The sequence below is a fragment of the Dermacentor albipictus genome, chromosome 1, assembly GCF_038994185.2.
Source record: "Dermacentor albipictus isolate Rhodes 1998 colony chromosome 1, USDA_Dalb.pri_finalv2, whole genome shotgun sequence".
Classification (NCBI taxonomy): Eukaryota; Metazoa; Arthropoda; class Arachnida; order Ixodida; family Ixodidae; genus Dermacentor; species Dermacentor albipictus.
The window spans coordinates 201,014,269-201,036,244 of record NC_091821.1 but is presented as its reverse complement, the minus strand read 5'-3'; the positions used below and the strand labels follow the sequence as shown (position 1 = coordinate 201,036,244).

The 21,976-nt window shown below is 43.9% G+C and overlaps 2 protein-coding genes across 3 annotated transcripts in view; both read left to right on the top strand.

The window, feature by feature from the left end:
* The first annotated feature begins 10,527 nt into the window (after positions 1-10,527).
* aln (divergent protein kinase domain 1C) lies at positions 10,528-13,350 on the top strand. Its single transcript, XM_065433554.1, has 3 exons — positions 10,528-10,875; positions 10,937-11,740; positions 12,101-13,350. Exons 1-3 carry the CDS (start codon positions 10,720-10,722, stop codon positions 12,302-12,304), a joined length of 1,164 nt encoding a protein of 387 aa, XP_065289626.1. The 5' UTR covers positions 10,528-10,719; the 3' UTR covers positions 12,305-13,350.
* A 419-nt stretch (positions 13,351-13,769) lies between these two features.
* The window catches only part of LOC135903145 (malonate--CoA ligase ACSF3, mitochondrial-like), a 28,428-nt gene continuing 20,221 nt past the window's right edge, over positions 13,770-21,976 (top strand). Inside the window, exons 1-2 of one of the 2 annotated variants that reach the window (XM_065433552.1) lie at positions 13,770-14,588; positions 14,641-14,910. In XM_065433552.1, the coding sequence (XP_065289624.1) occupies positions 14,073-14,588; positions 14,641-14,910 (786 nt within the window). In that variant the 5' untranslated portion in view covers positions 13,770-14,072. The remainder of the gene's footprint in view (positions 14,589-14,640; positions 14,911-21,976) is intronic. The other variant, XM_065433553.2, reaches the window with a different exon arrangement.

Below are 21,976 nucleotides of genomic sequence, written 5' to 3'. Positions count from 1 at the left end.
CACCAAGCGGCGCATTGGAGAACCTCAAATGAGGCAGTGCAAGGAAGCATCAGATAGGCGTCCTTAAAAATGCTACAGACATCGAAGCAAAATACGACTATGGAATATGAACGCAAATCAATGGGCGGCTAGGGTATCTGTATAGAGGAAAAATATTGACTCACAGAGAACAAAATGAACCAGTAAACTAACCAGTAAATATTATGCTAATGGGGTGGACAGAGGCAGAAAAAATTGTCTTAAATCTGAAATCAGAGATTGAGAAATAGCGTACAGGATAGGAGCAGTGGAGAGGAAGGCAGCTATGGAGCAATATCGTATAGCAAAAATGAAGCCGGAAGGGAAAGCTTTTTGATAATTCAAAGAGAGAGTGAAAAAATACGAAATTAAATAAAAAAATTTAAAAAACAGGCCAACTGTCCTCTAATACTCTCCACTGTAGATGGGCAAACGGGAAAGAAAAGATGAGAAGGGAAGAGGAGAATATGTGAAGAGAATCTTTCCGCACAAACACAAGGAAGGCCCAGCTGACAACGACTATATAGTTCTTCATTCAGATCCGTTGCTTTTAAATTCACACTAGCGCTTTTAGAGCAATATGGGCTGACGTCGACTGTGACCAGGGTCCAAGAATTTTGTTTTCCGCAAGGGAACGGCCGGCTGTCAAGCTTAATTGTCGAGCGGTGTGCAGATCACTTTTATTTGTGCACTGAAACGAAGGCAATCACAGAGAAGGTACTCAATCGCCTCTTTGCGCCCACAAACTTCACATTCGGAACTTATGGCCATTCCGATGAGGAAGGAGTAGGCATGAGTGGATATGCTATATACTTCAAGCCATAAACGACAAATGAGAGGGAAATGTTTGACAGTTCGAAAGGAGACAGGTTGCCTAAGAATTTGCACCTAAAACTATGCTTTAAAGCATAGCTTTAGGTGCAAACTTTCAGATAATGTCGACATGTGCGTGTATAGCGTGTCTAAGAGAAGCCATTGAGCAAAATTTGTTAGAATGACAGAGTATTCGTCTGCAGGGATAAATGAGAAAGCAGTTTGCTTGACCTATAGATGTTAGGTTTTAAGGACAGTAAGGGAAACTAATGAAACTGCATGCTGTGAAGTCTAGTAAGAGAAGGCTGGAAGAATGGTGGCGATAGGGGAGGGATAACGCGCTATAAAGTGAACGTTAAAAGCAACAAGAATAGAAAATTCTGGGATTTTACGTGTCAATAGCACAATCCGATTATGAGGCACGCCCGTAGTGGGAGGCTCCGGATTAATTTTGACCACTGCGGTTGTTTAACGTACACCCAATGCAAGGCACACCAGCGTCCTTGCATTCCGCACTTTGAGCGAGTGTCGAGCTCAACGCACTATTCCCAATCCTTTCTTAAACATAAAGAAATAGTAGAGCGTAAGCCAATCATACGAAAGTCTAGGCAAAATGAACCGCATAATCGGCCTTTCGGTATTGCCGAGTTGAGAGCTGCCTTGAACACATGTAAAAGCACTGCACCGGGACCAGACAGAGTCATGTATGACATGATCAGACACCTACATACTGACGCACAAGTTACACTTCTTACACTATACAATACTATTTGGGCTTCGGGATACCTCCCATCCACATGGAAAGAAGCGATTGTGGTTCCTGTCCTAAAGCAGGGAAAAGACCCTTCCTTGGCGGCAAGTTACCGTCCGATAGCTCTAACTAATTGTCTGTGCAAGCTTTTTGAAAAAATGATAAATCGCAGACTTATACATTTCCTTGAGCTCAACAACATACTCGATCCTTATCAGTGTGGATTCCGAGAAGGGCGGTTCACAACCGATCATCTTGTACGCATGGAAGGAAATATCCGTGATGCCTATACACATAAACAGTTTTTTCTATCGATATTCCTCGATATGGAGAAGGCATATGACACGGCATGGCGTTACGGGATCTTGCGAGACCTGTCGGAAATTGGCATCCGTGGAAATATGCTGAACACAATTGAAAGCTATTTGTCAAATCGTACCTTCCGAGTAAAAGTCGGCAATGAACTCTCACGTCCCTTTACGCAGGAAACTGGTGTACCCCAGGGAGGCGTGCTCAGCTGCACTCTCTTTATCGTCAAGATGAACACGCCACGTGCTTCACTACCACCTGCCATTTTTTACTCCGTATACGTAGACGATATACAAATAGGCTTCAAATCCTGCAACCTCACAGTATGCGAAAGACAGGTACAGCAGGGCTTGAACAAGGTTTCCAAGTGAGCAGACGAAAACGGATTTAAGGTCAACCCCCACAAAAGTTCTTGTGTTCTCTTCACAAGAAAGAGAGGCCTGGTCCCAGATCCTTGTGTAGAACTGGGCGGACACCAAATTCCTGTCAGCAAAGAACACAAATTCCTTGGTGCTATTCTTGACTCTAGGCTCACTTTCATTCCTCACATAAAACATCTTAAAGAAAAATGTCTAAAAACAATGAACCTACTTAAAATCGTATCCCACACAACATGGGGTAGCGACAGGAAGTGCCTGTTGAATCTTTACAGGAGCCTAGTTCGGTCACGAATAGACTATGGAGCCGCAGTATATCACTCTGCCGCCCCGAGCGCGCTAAAGATGTTAGACCCCGTACACCATCTGGGAATCCGTCTGGCCACTGGCGCATTTAGAACAAGCCCTGTTGAAAGTTTGTATGTTGAGTCCGATGAGTGGTCACTCCATTTTCGGAGAACTTACATCAGCTTCAACTATTTTCTGAAAGTGCGCTCTAATAAGGAACATCCGTGTTTCACAACCGTTAACGACTTGACATGTGAAACACTTTTTCATAACAGACCCTCTATGAGACTTCCTTTCTCACTGCGTGCAAGGGAACTTAGCACGGAAATGGATGTCCCAGTTCTCGAACAACGCCTAATGCCTCCAGCTAAGCTAGTACCGCCCTGGGAGTGGCAGCTGATAGAGTGTGACACATCCTTTGTACAGGTCACTAAACATGCGCCAGAGACACATATCAAAATGCACTTCTTGGAGCTCCAGTACAAGTACTCGTGCACAGAGTTTTATACAGACGCTTATAAGTCGCATGCCGGGGTGTCCTACGCAGCCATTGGCCCATCCTTCTCGGAATCCGGTGTACTGCACCCTGAAACAAGCATATTTACGGCTGAGGCCCATGCACTATTGTCGGCTGTGAAACATATCAGAAAATCAAATATTCAAAAAACAATTTTATTTACAGACTCCTTAAGCGTCGTAAAAGCCTTGAAGTCACACTGTAAACACAGAAACCCCGTAATTACTGAGCTCTATTCCGTCCTCTGTAGAGCGTATATGTCTAACCAGCATGTCATTATATGCTGGGTGCCTGGACATAGGGGCATCGAGGGTAACGTTCTAGCAGACCAGATGGCCACATCAATTTCATTGCATACAGTCAGTCCTACTGCTTCGGTCCCTGTCACGGACCTGAAGCCTTTTTTAAGAAGGAAACTGCGAAACCACTGGCAACGTAAGTGGGACGCAGAAGTAAATAACAAACTGCACGTGATAAAGCCACAATTAGGTTTCTGGCCTCCTGTAACAAAATCCCGCAGGACAGATGTCCTATTCTGCCGTCTAAGAATAGGACACACTTTTGGAACACATAACTTCTTACTCACGGGAAACGAGCCTCCAACCTGTGGTAGGTGCGGGGAGAGGCTGACCGTCCTCCACGTCCTACTGGAGTGTCGGGAAGCCGAACCCGAAAGAAAAAAACATTTTCTCTTAGCGTACAGGCACCACATCCCCCTTCATCCTGTTATGTTACTTGGTCCAGAACCACTCTTTGACACCAACGCTGTCTTAGGTTTTTTGAAAGATGTTGTGTTGCATGTTATTAGCCCCATACGTTCGTAGCGCTTCCTCTCTCCAGAGGATGCCGCTGCGATAGTTATTTTGAATAGCACATGCCTCTAGGCCCTTGTGGTTCAAGGGCTCTGGCGATGCTGTAGTGCTGTAAGAAATTTAACGTCTCGCATATTTTAAACAATGCATCATTCTTTTACGATGGATTTTAATCTTCACAGTGTTCGTCATTAATCATCGCCATAATTTTATAGCACGTAGATTTTACGCACTTTACAGCGACTATTTTTAGGCCACTTTACAGCCAAGTCACATGTTCCATAATACATCGTTAACACTACCATTTGTCATGGCGCTCTTTGGCCAAACCTGGCCCTTGCGCCACAAAACACCACACATCATCATCATTCCGCCCCCATCGGGATGCTGCCGCCGCGGCCGCAACCTCTATACCGCGGCGGGTGATGCAACACTTTCAACTACGAATAATTTAACTTGGTGTATGGAGACGGTTAAAGATGTAAATGCGCCAGAAATATTTAAAGAACGAGCTTGGTGGCATATGCCGCTGCCCCGTTTCAAATAGGGCGCTGATATCATTATCAAGTGTAGGGGTGCCTTGATAGTATACCGCGTCTCTGAGTTTAGGGTATACTCCTGGTGAGAAGGGCACCGCATTAATCAATTTCGACCACTTCGGTTTTTTTAAAGTGCACCCGCTAAAGCATGATGAACTAGTATTTTCACCGAGGATCGAAACCACGATCTCGTACTCAGCAACAGAACGCCACTGACCCACAGTGGCGTTGTTTGTTTAAAGCGAAGCCGTTGAAGTGTCAGCCGCTTCAGCTATTGGCAGCTACAATGCAGCTAGTAGGAATTTTCCTGCCTTCCTGCTCTATTTTGCCGAATAAGACAACGCCCAATCAACCCAAGCTCTCAAAGGACTAATGAAAATTTGCGCTTTTATAATTTCTTTTCGATAGTGTGATATTTAAGTTGCAGTGTTTACACCTATAAATCAAACAAAAGAAAACTGTTGCAGAAACCATCGAAAATGATTGTCGAAGTACAAGCGAAGAGCTTGTGCAGACCGCAAATCAAATAACGCACTAGCAATACCTCCGAAGTACACTGTTGACGTCGATAACGATGTGTGATGATGACGGAAAAAATTATTGTCGGCGTGTTTTCGTAGACGGCATGATATCGTGACACTGACGGCGCCACGACGACGATGGCACGACAGCGGCTGCGCACCTTCGCTTTCTTCTTCACTCGTTTACTCCACGGAGGCTACGTACACCTCCGGCCATTTGCTTTAAAATAATGCAGATCCCATGCACTGTGGGATTCTCTGTCCAAGCGACGCTTTGGTGATCTCGCAAGACGAAACGGCTCATCTCGACAAGGCAGGCACAGCGGACTTCGGTGGGGTGCATCGATGCTCCTCTGCCCGCTGCCGCCGGAGCGGGGAGGAGGTGGGCATTGAGGCACCCTAGACTTCGGCCACGAACGCGCCCCGAACCTTCAGGCGGCGGTGAAATAAAGTACGTACCTCGATAGTATCGCGTCTCCTCTACCGAGACACCCTATGAATGGTGATGCTTTCTATTGACACCCCATTTAAAACTGGGCGCCCACGAACAGTCACCTAGCCTACTTGAGCTATACAGGTTTTACTAAATCTATTGCCCATCTCTCCTTGATATATATATTCATTAAAACTTGTATCTCTGCAATGTACAGCTTACCTGAGCCTGTAACGACCCCGGCTTCGTTGATCTCTTCCCTGCATTTATTTTTTCTTTTGACCAGAACTCGGGACGACTCCTGCTTATCTCGACCGCTGCCCAGTTCAACGCTCCCATCAGCTTTTGAATCACAGCGCTTCTGGAAGGTGGACGTTCCTTACGATCCTTGCGGGGTGAATACCTTGACATTTCATTACAATGCGCCGAGTCGTCTCCAGGCTTTTGCCCCAGCAAACACATGCCTCATTCTGTTGCGACAATTGGCTACTGTATGTTTTTGTCCTCAGTTCTCATATAGCAAGGCCTTGCGCTTTGTGTTACCGTGCAGATTTTCTCTCCTGATCCCTTGCTTATTCTATTTGCAAACCTCCATGAACGCTTTTGTTTCCATCTTTTGCACACAATTTACCGTCTCTGTTTCTCTCACTTTCTTTTTAATGACCTCAGGTTGTCTAGTTTCATTACCTTGCACTTGGTTGTCCACTTTCTTGGCATTTCCTTCCATTCCAGTGTCCACGCTTCTGTGGTACTCAGAAGGTATTTGCGATATTCCTGGGGTAGTTGCACATTCTAGCTGTCCATTTCTTCATTCCTTGTTGCTGAGTCTGTCCTCAAGACTAATTTTGCTCTGTATACTTAAGTCGACTTCAGGCCCAATCCATGTCACCATGCGCTACTTCATTTGTGGTTTTACCGTGGGCCCACCGATATTTGGTCAACTTCAGAATGGCATTTGCAAACACTTGCGCTGAGATTATTATTATTGCTGCCCAAGTTCCTCGCACCACGTCGTATTTATTGTAGCCCCGAAGTTATCCATGTTTCATTATAGACGGTATCGCTCGATCGCGCAATAACAGCAACGAGAGTGCGGCCCCAAGAAACTTTCGGTCACGGGCCTTATCAGCCCACTACGCCGGAACACAAAGCGCCTTATTAAGTTGTTTCATTGGGCGGAAAGTATGCTTAAGCTTTCATATAAAGGACATGCGCGTTATGTCTCAAGATTAATATATAAAATTTTCCGTATAGTTTACGGCAACACTGACTTGCAAAATTGTCTTTATGTACAGAGGAAACGATCTCTCATACGCATACGATAGCATACGATCTCTCCAATGCTATTCACAGCGTGTTTACAGGAGGTATTCAGAGACCTGGATTGGGAAGAATTGGGGATAAGAGTTAATGGAGAATACCTTAGTAACTTGCGATTCGCTGATGATATTGCCTTGCTTGGTAACTCAGGGGACCAACTGCAATGCATGCTCACTGACCTGGAGAGGCAAAGCCGAAGGGTGGGTCTAAAAATAATCTGCAGAAAACTAAAGTAATGTTTAACAGTCTCGGAAGAGAACAGCTGTTTACGATAGGTAGCGAGGCACTGGAAGTGGTAAGGGAGTACATCCACTTAGGACAGGTAGTGACTGCGGATCCGGATCATGAGATTGAAATAATCAGAAGAATAAGAATGGGCTGGGGTGCGTTTGGCAGGCATTCTCAGATCATGAACAGCAGGTTGCCATTATCCCTCAAGAGGAAAGTATATAACAGCTGTGTCTTACCAGTACTCACGTACGGGGCAGAAACCTGGAGGCTTACGAAAAGGGTTCTACTTAAATTGAGAACGACGCAACGAGCTATGGAAAGAAGAATGATAGGTGTAACGTTAAGGGATAAGAAAAGAGCAGATTGGGTGAGGGAACAAACGCGAGTTAATGATATATCTTACTTGAAATCAAGACAAAGAAATAGAAATAGGCATGGGCAGGACATGTAATGAGGAGGGAAGATAACCGATGGTCATTAAGGGTTACGGACTGGATTCCAAGGGAAGGGAAGCGTAGCAGAGGGCGGCAGAAAGTTAGGTGGGCGGATGAGATTAAGAAGTTTGCAGGGACAACATGGCCACAATTAGTACATTACCGGGGTAGTTGGAGAAGTATGGGAGAGGTTTTTGCCCTGCAGTGGGCTTAACCAGACTGATGATGATGATGATGACAGAGGAAAAGTGTTGAAAATCTGCGGGCCTAGATTTTAAAGCACTCCTGCTACTCGGTATCGCCGCCAATGCCTCTGTTACTCGCTAGATTTAGCGGGCTCACTACAAAATTACGTAAAGTCACATCATCATTGTACATAACCATTGTGTATGCTGTATATATTGAACATATTTTTTGTAATGTGACAATTAATGTGTAACTGACCATTTCCGCGGGTCTCTGTGGTTATATGTTAGTGAGTGTGGACTCGGATAATTCTTTCAAAACGTGCCATGTATGCAATGTTTCGTACTTTGCATACGTTCGTCCTGGTGGAATTGTGCCGTCATTGTGACTCAGTGTTCGTATCGCATTTTCTTGAAATAATCTTTTTCTAAAACGTCATTGAGCAAAACCGGAAGCCATCCAGGTAAGCGGGGCGTGGCACTTGCGGAGACGCCGGACGTTTGCGCGCATGCGTGAGTAAGAGCGGGTGCGAGAGAGGAAGTGCGGGGAGTTTTGCTCCTTGAATATATCTCTCTGCCTAGGCACTACTACAGTATACTAGAATCTAGTACACTGTAGCACTACGGAGAAGTTTCTTAGCGCGTGTTGTACGCGTTTGTCCCTAGGCGTGCCGGCAGAAGTCGTGGGGCGCGGTAGTGCAGAACTTAGCGTCGCAAGTTGGCGGCTGGACGTATATTATATTTATTCAAACGTGTTTTTTTTTTTTTACTAATTGAAACACCGTGTCATTATTTCGCATTATTGGCGGCGCCTCCAGGTCACCAAAGCGGCAAAGGGGACACCAAAGCTACAACCCGGACTGGTCCGTGGGTTGGGGCTGCTTCCAGCTTTGATCCCCCCGCTACCCCTTGGGTGCCCCGGAGATCCTGCGCCGCCTGCTTTATTACAACCTCAGGCGCTCTCCTGAGGCCTGCGTTTGCCGGTTACATGTGCCCTCCTGAAGCAGTGCTTGTAAAAAATTCAATCTATCGTCGCGACTAATAAAGCGACCGGCGACTTATAAAACACCAGTCAGAACCTGCCCCTTCAGACACAGCGATCACCAAATGGGGCGTCCGTGCCCAATGCTTCACCGCCCGGGCAACTAGCGGCGGAACAAACTCGACCGCACTCCGCAATGCCGGCATGTCTAGGGAACAAACGTATACAACCCGCGCTAAGAAACCGCCTCCGTAGTGCCTAGGCAGAATCACATATTCAAGGAGCAAAGGCCCCCAGATTTTCTCTCTCGCACCCGCTCTTACTCGCACCTGCGCAGAAACGTCGAGCGTCGTTAGAAACACCCCGCCCCACTGTACCTACTAGCAATTGTAAACGTGCATCCAGGGCCTACGTGTATGCATTACGCTTCTCCTTCATTCTCAGACTATATTTATGTTTGTTTGAGTAGGTATTTCCTTCGTTTATGTATACACCTAGGCATGTATATTATATATTGCTTGTCTGTCGTTATGACTTGCTGTTGAACTGATACGAAGTCATTATTCATATTTTCATAAATCTGTAAATGCCCTGCATTGTCCACTAGTAGCACGTCCGCATACATCAGCTCCGGGCCCTCTGTTGCACCTTCTGCCCGTAAGGGTGGAAGATAAATCAAAGCCTATAGTTCACTATTTTCCAGTCGTCTTTCTATTTACTTAACATAGAGTTAACAACAATGAAGACAGAGGGCATCCTTACTTCAGCCCTCGGTGAATTTCCACTAATTCTGTGCATATCCGGCCTTCCCAGGCGATTTGTACTTGGCTCCACAATATCGTCATCTATTCCTCCGTGCACGGAGAAACGCGACACAGTCTGCGACAACTGCGAACTGCGACACAGTCGCGACACAGAAACGCGACAACTTACCATAGCATCTAAACCATGGCCGCTGTGTGTGATGCTTCAGAGGCCATAAACTCTCGCCCGGTAGCACATGCGTCTCGAAGTGCTAGTTGACGCCCGGCGACGAACGCGCCCTATAGTGGCGCGAAAGCATGTGCCCTGAGCGGGGAAATTCCGGCTGGCGACCACGAAGAAGGGCGAAAGAGCCAAGGAAAGCTATTCGCCTTAAACGAAGCAACCGCGTGCGTCAAAATTGCGCACTACAGCGTGCACTATCAAGAACATCCTCTTCTTCAAGAATATTGCCACGCATCTAGATCTATTGCCACGGCGGGGATAGAAAGTGATCGATCGTAGCGAAGAACGAGTAAACGAAATAATAGTACTTTTATTCAAATGAAACTTCATCCGCTCGTCTCAACACCTTTTCTTTTAATGGTTGTATCATTTCAGTTATCCTACAAGCACCGGTTTTTATGCCCGAGGGAGCGGAGCCTTTTAGAACGTCAAAGGAACGTTGGTTGCAAGTTTGAGCTTGGCCTCTCAGAGCTGTAGCTGCTAACTTTGGCTAGCCGTCCGACCGAAGCTAGCGAGGGCACTAGAAGGAACTATCATAGAGAAAGGGCAGAACCCAGAAGAGGCCTATCTTGCCTTGGAATGAAAACGTTCCGGAAACTCTGTCTCTTCGATACATATGACCGCTTGTACCAAAACACAGAAAACAAGCGCGATGGATAAAGCTGTAGTGAATTATGATTACCTCTATCTCCATCTGTTATAACTTAATCGAAATAAAAATTGCGTCACGACCTCAATTCACACCAAATATTGAACTCGACAAAATATGGAATCGCTAAACCAAAACGACAAATAAAAGCGTTGCCATTTGGGTGACGAAAAGTGGACTGAAATGACAAGCTTCCGCTTACAGCCTAGCGTCGGTTACGCAGGGTAATCCAAATTTCGCGCTAGGAAAACCGAAACAGGAAGTGCAGGCCAGTTGCTCTTACCAACTGCCAGGTGCGCTAGGGTCGATTGGGCCGCTGGGCTGTATGGGACGAGATCATCATCAACGTGTGGGATTTCCAGATGGTGGCGGCAGTGGCGATTTTCTCCGCGTTGTGCACGGTGGCACTATAGATTCTAGGCACTATAGTGGCACGGTCACAGGAGGCTGTGGCACGGTAATCCGCTATGTCAAAAGAGTACAGTTGGTTCTTTATTCTGTGAGACTACACTATATCGTGTTCTGACGAAATGCACGCTAACATGCTTTGTTCATGAAGGCATTGCAGTATATTTTTAGACCACGGCGATCGGCAAAAACTGCGAAAATACTTGGTGTCTTGATATTTGTCGGAGTGCTTATTTTTCTAGCTCAGCTGTCTTTTCCGGGATGCGCAAACTCCGATATAGAAGCTTTCTTGGACAATATCGTAAGTACACAATGTGACGTACTTTTAAACGTAAGCCAACTTATTGCATTTTCTTTTCCAGTGCTATGCTTACAGAAAAGGGAAAATAACCGGCAACCTGTGCGCCCAGTTCTGTTCGGGAGAGATATCGAAGATCCAGTGTCAGACTCGGCACATCGGCAAAGACATTGTCTTCACTGCCCTATGGAACTTCGAGCCTATTGTTGTAAAAGCGAAGAAACGGCTGATTACAGCTTTGGAACCTGTCTATTGGAAGGATGGAAGCAGGAACAGTCACTATCCAGACAATGACACTTTCATCCGTATGGTAAACGCGCAAATCAACTATATTTTTAGGCGCAACTTCACGTGGGTCGAGTCATTTTACGGCAAACAATTTAGCATTGCTGAAATGAACAGTGTGTACGCGCTGCTCCAGCAAACAGAATACCTGTTTAATTTGGCGCTTCAGGGCCTTGGTGTGGTCCCAAAAATATTTGGAACATGTGGTCATGCGTATGCTGTGGAGTTCTTGTCATCGTTGGAAACGCGTTTGTCACCGGAGCGTAGTGATATCTCTGGTTTTGGCTTTAAGGATCGTGCCATGATAGCGCTACGTATATTGAAGACCGTGGATGTGCTGGAGAACGCCATGGGAGAAGAAATTCATCAGTGCGATATGAAGTCCAGCCATTTTGGTGTCGACGCGAAAGGTCTCGTTAAGATGCTCGACTTAGATGCTTTCGGACTGCATTCGACCGTGCAAGCAAACATTGCCAGTTCAGGACACTGTGAAGTTGACAGAGACTGTGATTTCTTCGATTGTACTGGTCGCTGTAATGCACAGGGCCAGTGTGACCCTGCTGTGCTCAATAACAACCTGCAGGTGAATATGTATTTAATATCATGTATTGATTTATTGAGATTTGTTAGTTGACACCGCACGAAAACATGCCACTGCTATAGTTTAGTGGTGGATGGCTTATTGTGCAAGGCATGCATATGGCTGTTTGTGTCATGTTAACACTTAATTATAGATGGATCACTTCGCTTTGGTAAAGGACACAATGCCATAACTTGCCTGCAGCCGTACACCACATAGATTTTATTATTTAAAGGCAAAAAATTTAGTAAATTCATGCTTGGCATATTTTTAATCAATTGCATGGTCTGCCTGCATATTTTTTTTTTTTTTGCCTCTTGCATATATGTGGTTCTTTACCATGTATTCAATTCTTCTTTGCAGCGAATTTGCAAGAACATCTTTTTGGGAAATCTCTTCGGTCGGTATACAGGCCTCCTTAGAAGCCCACCCTCAGGCATTGCTACAGAACTATATGCGTTGTTAAATGAATGTGGTGGCACTTCTAGAACACCGCTGTCAAGAAACCGTAGTAGAGTGATCAAAGAAAAATTTGTGGAGCTACTACATTCTGTTTTGGTGCTCTGAGTGCTTCATGAGGTGTGAATTGCTCAAGTTGGCTTAACACCGGATGAAGCAGTGTGGTCAACTCGGTGAACTTCATTTTATTGTGAAGGTTTACTTAGCCATACTTTATAATGATTGCAGACGGGCATGACGACTCAGAACCATTACTTGGCTATGAGGGACACCATAGTGAGCAGCTGCAGAATAATTTTGCCCTCCTGGCACTCTTTATTCTGCAGCCAACACTTCGTTTACAAATGTTTTTCACATTGCACAACCATCAAGATGCAGCGAAGGATCGAACCTCCAGCATTGTGCTCAGCAGCTGAATGCCATGGTCACTTTGCTGCTGTGGCAAGTGCTCAGTAATGCTGAATTTGTGGAATCCATCTTTTAAAAACTCTCTCTCTTCCTCCCTTCATGTGGTATTTTCACTGTGGCCTGCTCCAGGTAAAAAAAGACCATTTTTATTTGTTGCGCTAATTGCTTTCACAACTGTAATGTAATGCATGTGCATCTTAACATTTGGGTTTCATGGAAGTGTTGCTAATGGCAGGAAAGAGGCATGGCAACCAGTAAAGTGGATGCATTTATGGACAAAAATTTGCATTGTTTACTAAAATTCCGTTCACCGAGTTGTTCTGTGTCCTGGTGCATGTACTTTCATATAGAATTATACTGCAATGACGTAGATCTCTTTGAATCAAAGATTTTTGTTGTTTTAACTTAACAGTGCTGAAGAACCTTGTCAACTCAGACACCTGTAACCAAGTTGTAGCCTGTTATGTAATGTCTTGTTTTGACTTGTTTTCTGAACGACCTTTACTCGTGGATATTGCATTTGTGGTCATGCAAATACTTCATTTTGTGAGAAAATGGGCTGTTAGAGCTTACTAGTCAGCAAGTATGTCTTAGTTTCGTTACTGCCTACTTATTTTTGGTTGAACAAATGTTGACGATGGCTTTTTTTATCACTCTGTAATGAAGTCATAGCTAAAGTACAATGTCGTGAAAACTTGGTCACATTCCATCGAGGTCCGTGTTAATAAAACTTTTTTTACTACCGAGTAGTCTGTGCTTCGGGGATTTAGGAAATGACTCTGCACTTCCATCAGTGGTGTATGTGGATAATATAGCAAACGTATGTGAGGGCGGAACGTTGCATAGAATGTGAGAAACTAAAATCTGTGAAAAAAGTTTCTTGAGCCCAACAGTATTACGTGCAACTCTACAGCAGTCCAGTTCCGAAGCCTGTCATAAGGTTTGTACTAAATTTAGCATCTATCCGCCAAGCAAGCTTCGTTTGATGAAATACACTTTATTATGAAAGAACTGCAAAGCACGTGGAGTTCACGCTAATAGTTTCGGTTCTACCTGAAGAGGCGGGGGGGGGGGGGGGGGGCATAGAGAAATTTCTTTTCTCTATGGGGGGGGCATGTAGATAAAAGTGCCTGTGTATATTGAGAAAAGTCAGTGGTAAAGTTAAGCCTCCATCGTAGTAGCGAGTGATAATAGTTTATGCTTTAACACAGGAGGCTATCAATCTAAAGTAGCGATTCGTACAAGATCGGATGTTTACGAAACTGCCCGTGGAAGGTGATATTCCGTACGGGTAGACATGGCGCTGTGCGTGTACTGCCCGAAGGTCTCTCTGCCGACTCTACGAAACGTGTGCCGGGTTGTGCGGTTGTGCTGAGTATTTTATGCACTCGTTCATTTCATAGATGTTAGAACGCACTTTATACATGTGGTGTGACACGCAGCGACAATAATTCAGGAACCTTGCGATATGTATTTTCCTGCGATGACGAGAATACTGGGAAACGTCCCAGCTGCCGTACTGCAGTGCGTGCGATTGCCCCGGCGGTTACTTCATAGTTTCCCACCACCTTTCGAGTCCATATTTAATAGGGCTGCCTGTTATCAAGATAGATTAGCACTAGTGGGTGTTGAAGGGACGTATACTTATTCAAACCTTTTGGCTAGTAGTACTACTCTGCAGGCGCACTTTGACGACGTCCTAAAAGGCTCCGCGAAAGAGCGGATATCATTTCTGTGCCCCAATACAGTGTCTTATGTTATTGCTCAGTGGGCATGCTGGCTAGGGGGTCATGTCGCCGTACCGCTTTACTGGAATCATCCACGTTCAGTTCTAGAATATTACATAAAAGATTCCCAAAGCGCGCTCCTCGTGAGCACAAAAGCATATGCCGACCGTTTGCAGCCCATAGCGAAAGAATTAGATTTACCGTTGGTAGTCCTTGACGACGAGCTGAACAAAGAAACATACACAGCATCGAAACAGGTAGGTATGGTTAATACCGTTGTGTTGCGCTGCGACCTAAATCTATTTGCAGAAAACCGAGGAGTGGAAGCGACTAAAGCACAAGGATGCCCAAATACTGTACACAAGTGGCACTACAGGACCACCCAAGGGTGTCGTCACAACCCACAACAACCTGTTTGTTCAAGCTTCGGCCATAATCAGTGCATGGGAATTCAGCTCGTCGGACGCTGTACTCCACACACTGCCCCTGCATCACACACATGGCATAGTGAATGCTCTGGTGGCTCCCCTGTATGCTGGAAGCACTTGTGTTATGCTGCCGAAGTTTGAAGCAGCTGAAGTAAGTTGACACTTGTTAGTTCTGAAAGTTCGTACCGTCAACTAGTAACATGTATATGGTATTTAAAAAAAAAAAAGGAATTTGAGCATGTGAATGACTTTGGAGTTTAGGAAGACATAACAGTACTGTTTTGGCACCATTGCTATTGATCAGTGTGCATCGCGCTATAAAACACGAGATGCCAAGCTCAAATTTCAGAAATCCCAGGGCTTCTTGGCATCGCAGCGGTCAATTATGCATTAAAAAAAAATTATGTTGTTTACACGGCGACATTGCATGTGCTGAGCGTGCTCCAGTGTGAACTCGGAGAAGGCCTTACTACAGGTGCACCAATGAACACGTGCTGCTGCTCTGGTGTAAAGCTTGCCTCATGGAACATTGTCAACGTCAGACTGAAGAGCACAGTGAAGGGGGACAGATGCAGTAGTGCGCACCATTGTGTCTGTCACATTCTGTGCCATTATATATATATATATATATATATATATATATATATATATATATATATATATATATATATATATATATATATATATATATAGTAGATAGATAGAGAGAGGGGGGGGGGGTATTTTACAGAATGAGCTGTTCAGTACGTATTCTGCTAATGGCAGATTTGGAATAAAAACATTGCAATTGTTGTGGCTATCCCGGCCATGTTCTCTATCTTTGGTGTGTGCAGGGATGGTTTTTGGTTTTTAAAGAATCTGCACAGAGACTCAAATAAAGTTAGAAGGTTGAAACTTTTAAAATAGTAGGTGGAGCTTCTGTAGATACTGTGAAGTCCCATAAAATGTGTTGGTAGAATCCTGGAACCTGTAATTGAAACTTGCTACTATGGTGTTGGGCTGCTGAGCACGAGGTCGCGGGATCGAATCCCGGCCACGGCGGCCGCATTTCGATGGGGGCGAAATGCGAAAACACCCGTGTGCTTAGATTTAGGTGCACATTAAAGAACCCCAGGTGGTCAAAATTTCCGGAGTCCTCCACTACGGCGTGCCTCATAATCAGAAAGTGGTTTTGGCACGTTAAACTCCAAATATTATTATTATGAAACTTGCTAGGAACTTTTTAAGCGTGGGCAAGCACACTTGTGTGGACATAGCCTTCAATGGTGCCTTGCCTGCAATAGTGCCTCAATATGTCAAGCATACTTGGAATTTACTCAGGCAGGAAAATGGACATCGCAAGGCAACGCTTTGCTTAGAAAAACAAGGATTCATTGAACTTTAGTTGAGTGGCTCAGAACTGCACCCCCCAGCATAGAACCACCTCAGAATTTCTAACGGTCTTCGTGTAAATTTCTGCAGCTGTGAAAGAATCCAGCATTGACTAAAGATTGCGCTTAGAAACATTTGCAGGCATTTAGGGTATCACTCGGCTGACACTGATCCTCATGTATGCCTAAGAAGAGTATGCACAGATCCACATTTTTTTTTTTTTTTTAATGGTAAAGCATTAACTTTCTGTGATGAAATTACAATAAAAGAGAACACAGCACAGCTCTGCTACTCATGATTTCTTTGAAAAGAAGACATGATGCATGTGTGGAACCAATAGGGATTCTGCATGGAAGTTTTATGTGCTGGTGGAAGTTTCACCTCCTCTTGTTTTTTTGTTGTTGAAGCTGCCAAAAGTGCAACTTTGTGTGAGCTTAGACATTTATTGAGTGTATACAAGCTTTCATGCATTTTTGCTTGGCCATGGGCTAGGCAAAGCCTGGCGTGCTGAATTCATGGGGGCAAAATATGCATGCACATTTTCTTTCTCATTTCTGTCAAAGCCTAAGAAACTGGTGTCAATGATCCTTGCGTGAGACTGAAACAGTTGCAGCACCTTATGGTTAGCACAGGGCTGTAGGTTGTAAATGCACACCAGTAGATGAAGCCAGCTGATTCGTAAAACCTCTGTTAAAAAAAAAAAAAAAGTGTCGTATATGCACACTCAGTCTGGAGGCATCTGCCATTATTTATTCAGGTGTATACATGTTACTGTTATGGAATACCAGTGATATAGCTGAGCTGAGAACAGCAGTACTGGTAACGTGGGTGAAGGAAACCAAGCATCAGAGGCCTTGTCATCACTTTTTTGAAGCTGAATGTCAGAACTCTGCCACATTCCCTCTCTTCTTTCTACCCTTCCTGTCACGCCTTTTCTTGGGCATCCACCAGCTTGCCTCGCCTCCACCTTCCTAGTGCACCTTGCTAAAGAGGTTGAACTTGTGCTGCTGTCATTGCAGGATGTGGCATCAAAGCAAATATTCTGCACATTGCGAATTTGCATGTAGATCCAATGCTTGGCCAGCTCCATTGCAGCGCAAGCACTGATGTGCCACTGGCCACACAACAGCCAATGCAGCTTGCATTTCCCTGCCCTACATGACTATGCAACTGAAGCATGGTTGCTATAACGACATGGCTGCTATAGCAACGTGACCACCAGTTCTAGTGCTCCTTTTTTTAAAAAGATGTCATACTTTGGCCACACTTTCTCCGAAGCAATCGGGTTGGCCTAAGGTTTCCTCCCTCCATGACATGTGTTGGTGCTTTGTGATGCTATCTTCAGCCAAAGTATGCCAAGCTGTTATTGCATGAGTGATCGTGTATCACTCATCCATTGGCATCAAAGTGCTGGCAGTGGCTAAACCTTTATAAACACATTTTTGGCTGCTTTTCGATAAAAAGATTTGTGTAACGCAAGAATGTTTGTAATGCACTGTACCATATTTGAATATAGGTCTACTTGGCCTTTTTTTCTTTCCCTGGAAATGTTACCCAAAATGAGCTATTGACCTATATTCGTGACCAAAGGATGACCACCTATATTCTTGAACAAAGCTAGCAAAAGTACCGAACTAGCAGAGCTCTTCAGTCGCGCCTGTCGTAAAGCCACTCTGTAGATTATCTGAACTGGCTTTAAGAAATGCTACATATCTAATGCACACGACGGGTCTGAGGATGATCTTGGTTGGGGTGCCGAGGACATGTGCAAGGCATCTGACTGGAACGACTTCTCTGGAAGTTCTGATGAAGATGCATCTTGTAGCATCGACAAGCAAGATTTAGTAGCTGAGCTTACGGTATATAAAGGTGTGTCATATTCAAGTTTTCCATGCTAAAAAGATGTGGGTCGATCTATATTCAAATTATAATTCTATAATAATACTAAATAATTCATATAATCATTCAGAATGATAATTATAATAATCATAACTTTATTTCTTGTCGAGTTCAGTATAAGGGGTCGACATATATTCATGTACGACCTATCTTCAAGTAAATGTGCTAGTTCGAATACAGCACCATAAGTAGTTGCCACTAGCCTTCCATCCTTCTAGCTATATCTTTGGTGTACTGCAAATTTTTATATGTATACATCCGGCTAATTGGGGTCCCTGATGTGCAAGATCTAATCCACTATTGCAACTGGCACCTTGGCCCTTAGTGATGTCTCACTAGCATGTCCAGGAGTGCAAGTAACTGCAGAAGAAAACAACGCTGAGAGAGGCACCTAGGGGACTTGCAGAAGAAAAAAAAAAATTGGCAGGCGCATCTATTGCGTAGTGAGGGGGGGGGGGCAACTCTCGAGTGTGCAAAGTCGGGACGGGGTGGAGGCGGGGGGGCAGCGACCGACCCTGTCATTGATAGGAGGCGCCAGTCTGTATGTGCAAAATAGTTTCACAGTTTTGTTATTCCTACCATGTCGTGATTTTAAACAAGAAAGGCACAGTAGTTGCCTGACTAGCATGGCTACCAGCGCATGTAAAGGTACCGTGAATGAGCAGTGCCTACAACGGAACTAAAACCTAGACAAAAATGAAACCTCCTTTATATTTTGACAATGGAAACAGAAGAAAAAAAACTAATTTACATGTGCAACCAAGTTTATAATAACAGGAAATATAATTTGTTGAATGTTATTCAGCAGAAAAAGCAAAAGTCTGGACATTTGGCCATCTCCCAAACGGGTGAAGTCGAGATTCCGGACATTCATTTCAAAGTTCAGACTGTACCACTAAAGTCGGGACAGTTGGCAACCCTAGGAAAGTGCCCTCATATATACCTCCTCTCCTTATATGCGTGGGTTAAGACATTGTGCTGAACTGTGCCGAGTATGGAGCGTAAAATGTGCATATGACCACAACCCATATTTTGTAAAGTTCCATTTCATTTTACGTACTTCTTGCGTGTTGCAATTTGTAGTTAGTCCCAGCAACGACTACATCTGAGCCATGCTTGAGCTAATGACAAGGGATGAACAGAATAGAAAATGGATCATTAGAAAATGTAGCCCTAGAGCTACTGCTGGTTCCTGTTCTAAGACTTGTGGCTCCTGGCATTCCGAACATTGTGAAAGGTGATAGTGAACTATTTATACTGGATGGAGCTCTGTAAATCTGGTACAGTGCAGGCCCAGCCTTAGTTGCAAGCCTGAGAATTTTCGACAAAGACTGAAAGGCTGGTTGCTAGTTGCCTTCCTCTGTATTTCATTACGGTGACATGTATCCTAAAAGAATGCTAAATTCTGTAATAATGTAACATTAATGTGTTGTGCAATGTCTCTGGTGGGTCGGCAGCTGGCACGGTCTGCTGCCAAGCACAAGGTTGTAATTTCGATTCCTGTCCCGGTAGTTGCATATTCACAAGCACATAACACAAGCACATTTAATCAGCAGCCCTATGAGTGTCCTTTTATTAGACAATGTGTAGCTTTGAAACCTTAAAGCCTGTCAGTGAAGATCATATATTGCATTCACTGCAATTTTGCTGTTTCAATCAGTAAAAAATGTCTCAATATTGAAATTTGTGCATGTGTGTGTGTGTGTGTGTGTGTGTGTGTGTGTGTGTGTGTGTGTGTGTGTGTGTGTGTGTGTGTATTCCTTGCGAGGGCTTTATATCCTAGACATTATATAAACTTTCCTGTGTAGGAGTCTAAAATCAATAGGTGTCTGTAAATACTTCCTTGACTTCATAAAGTGACATTAGTCCTGAGGCCATATTTTGCAGTGATCCATTTCATTTTCAATTTTTTTTCATATTGACTGTCGCACTGAGTGGCCAATCCTGGTAACAACAATGGTACAGCATTGTCCAAGTCGATGAAGGGGGAAAAATGAAATGGATTACATGAACTACTATAAACTGTGGCCCCATGTTATGGCATTAACTCCTCACTTGCACACTGCTGTATATTGGCTATGTTTATCTTATCTGCTGCTACTAATTTTGCATTCTTGGCCAGCAACAGATAGGACAGTATGTGGCATTTGCAAAAGGATAGAAAGTTGAGCGAGTTAGTACGGTAACATGATCTTGGGTTGCAGCACTAAGGGACGTGGACACAGACTAGAAGCAGACAGGATAAGTGCTAACTCTCAACTAAAATTTTATTGAAACGAAGAACATATATGTAGGTTATTGCAAAAAACAGCAGCATAAGAACATGACAAGGTATAAACACATCAGTTAAACGTATCAGGAGATAGGGAAGTAAAAAAAAAGGAAACAACAAAAAGACACTACTACAGATTAACACACGTGTTGTGAAGATGCTAAAATTCGCATTCTAACAGAGACGAAGATGCATGGCTCACGCAAGTCTCTCCTAACCTTTTAATGTGAAATGCCTCGATTATTTCTCGTATGGTTTGGCATTTGTGTCTTGAAAGAATTTTTGTCTTCAAACAAAAGTTTACAATTGCAATTGAAACAATGTGATGCTAGATGTGAAGCATTAGGGTTAAGTGAATGTGTGTGTTCTTTTAGTCTAATATTAATGCAGCTGCCACTCTGTCCAATGTAAGTTTTTTTGCACATGAGTGGAATCTGATGAACTATACCAGTGTTACAAGGCACAAAAGGGGACACATGTCTAAACATGTCAGGTTGTAAACCTTTGTTTGAAGACACACAAATTCTTTCAAGACACAAATGCCAAACCACATGGGAAATAATCGAGGCATTCTACATTAAAAGATTAGGAGAGATTTGCGTTAGCCATGCATCTGTGTCTCTGTTAGAAAGCGAATTTCAGTATCTTCACAACACGTGTGTTGATACGAAGTAGTATCTTTTTGTTTCCTTTTTTTTTTTACTTCCCTATCTCCTGATACGTTTAACTGATGTCCTTATACCTTGTCATGTTCTTATGCTGCTGTTTTTTGCAATCGTCTATATATATATATGTTCTTCGTTTCAAATTTTAGTTGAGAGTTAGCGCTCGTCCTGCCTGCTTTTAGTCTGTGCCCGTGTCCCTTCGCACTGCAACCCAAGATCATGTGGCATTTGCCAAATATTGTGAGAAAGTTTTGGTTTCCTCTTATTCTCTCCATGAATAACAGGCATAAAGATATCATTTTTGTTTATTGCATTAAACAGAACTTGAATTGCACAAACAGAATGCTGCCCCACTGGCTCAGAAACTGTAGCATTCTGCTACTAAGTACAAGTCAAAGGTTTGGTTCCTTGCCACCACAGCTGTGATCGAATAGTTGTCCCAGCTAACCACAGATATCTGTGGAACATTCGCTTAAAATGCTAACACTTTGTCACAGGAATATCTGTAATGTTGATGCAAAGAACATCCACTAATGGATGTCCGTGTAGGGTTTCTGACAGGTATACAAGGCACAGTCATAAGTAGCTGTTATGCATTTAAGTGAAAATGAATATAAATTGTACCGATTAATGTTCTTTTCTCGTGACTTGCAAATACAAAATCATGGGTGGAATATTAGTTGCACACTTCAGTGTAAACTGTTTTCACATATTTTATTTCTTATCGAACATCAGAGTGGACAACATCAATGTGGACACCGCAAGGATATGCATTAACATGGAGCTGAATAGCTAATAACCAGCAACATTAAAACGAGCTCTCAAGGTATATTTGTAGTCTGATTGGATCAATGCCATGTATTATATGTATAGTTTTACAACTGGCAAAATTCACTAGTAGAACTCCACCCCTTCTTTTTGGACTCCAGCACCAACATGTGGTCCAGCACAGGCATATAAATGCTTGCAAAGGGAAGCAGAGTGTTGCTTCAGAAATGTGTGCATGCATG

What these genes read in the sequence shown, in the direction of transcription:
- aln (XM_065433554.1), top strand. Translation starts at nt 10,720, where the DNA reads ATGAAGGCATTGCAGTATATTTTTAGACCACGGCGATCGGCAAAAACT. An exon ending in AAGCTTTCTTGGACAATATC is followed by an intron (nt 10,876 to 10,936) that starts GTAAGTACACAA and finishes TTTCTTTTCCAG; the next exon opens with TGCTATGCTTACAGAAAAGG. An exon ending in TGCTCAATAACAACCTGCAG is followed by an intron (nt 11,741 to 12,100) that starts GTGAATATGTAT and finishes TCTTCTTTGCAG; the next exon opens with CGAATTTGCAAGAACATCTT.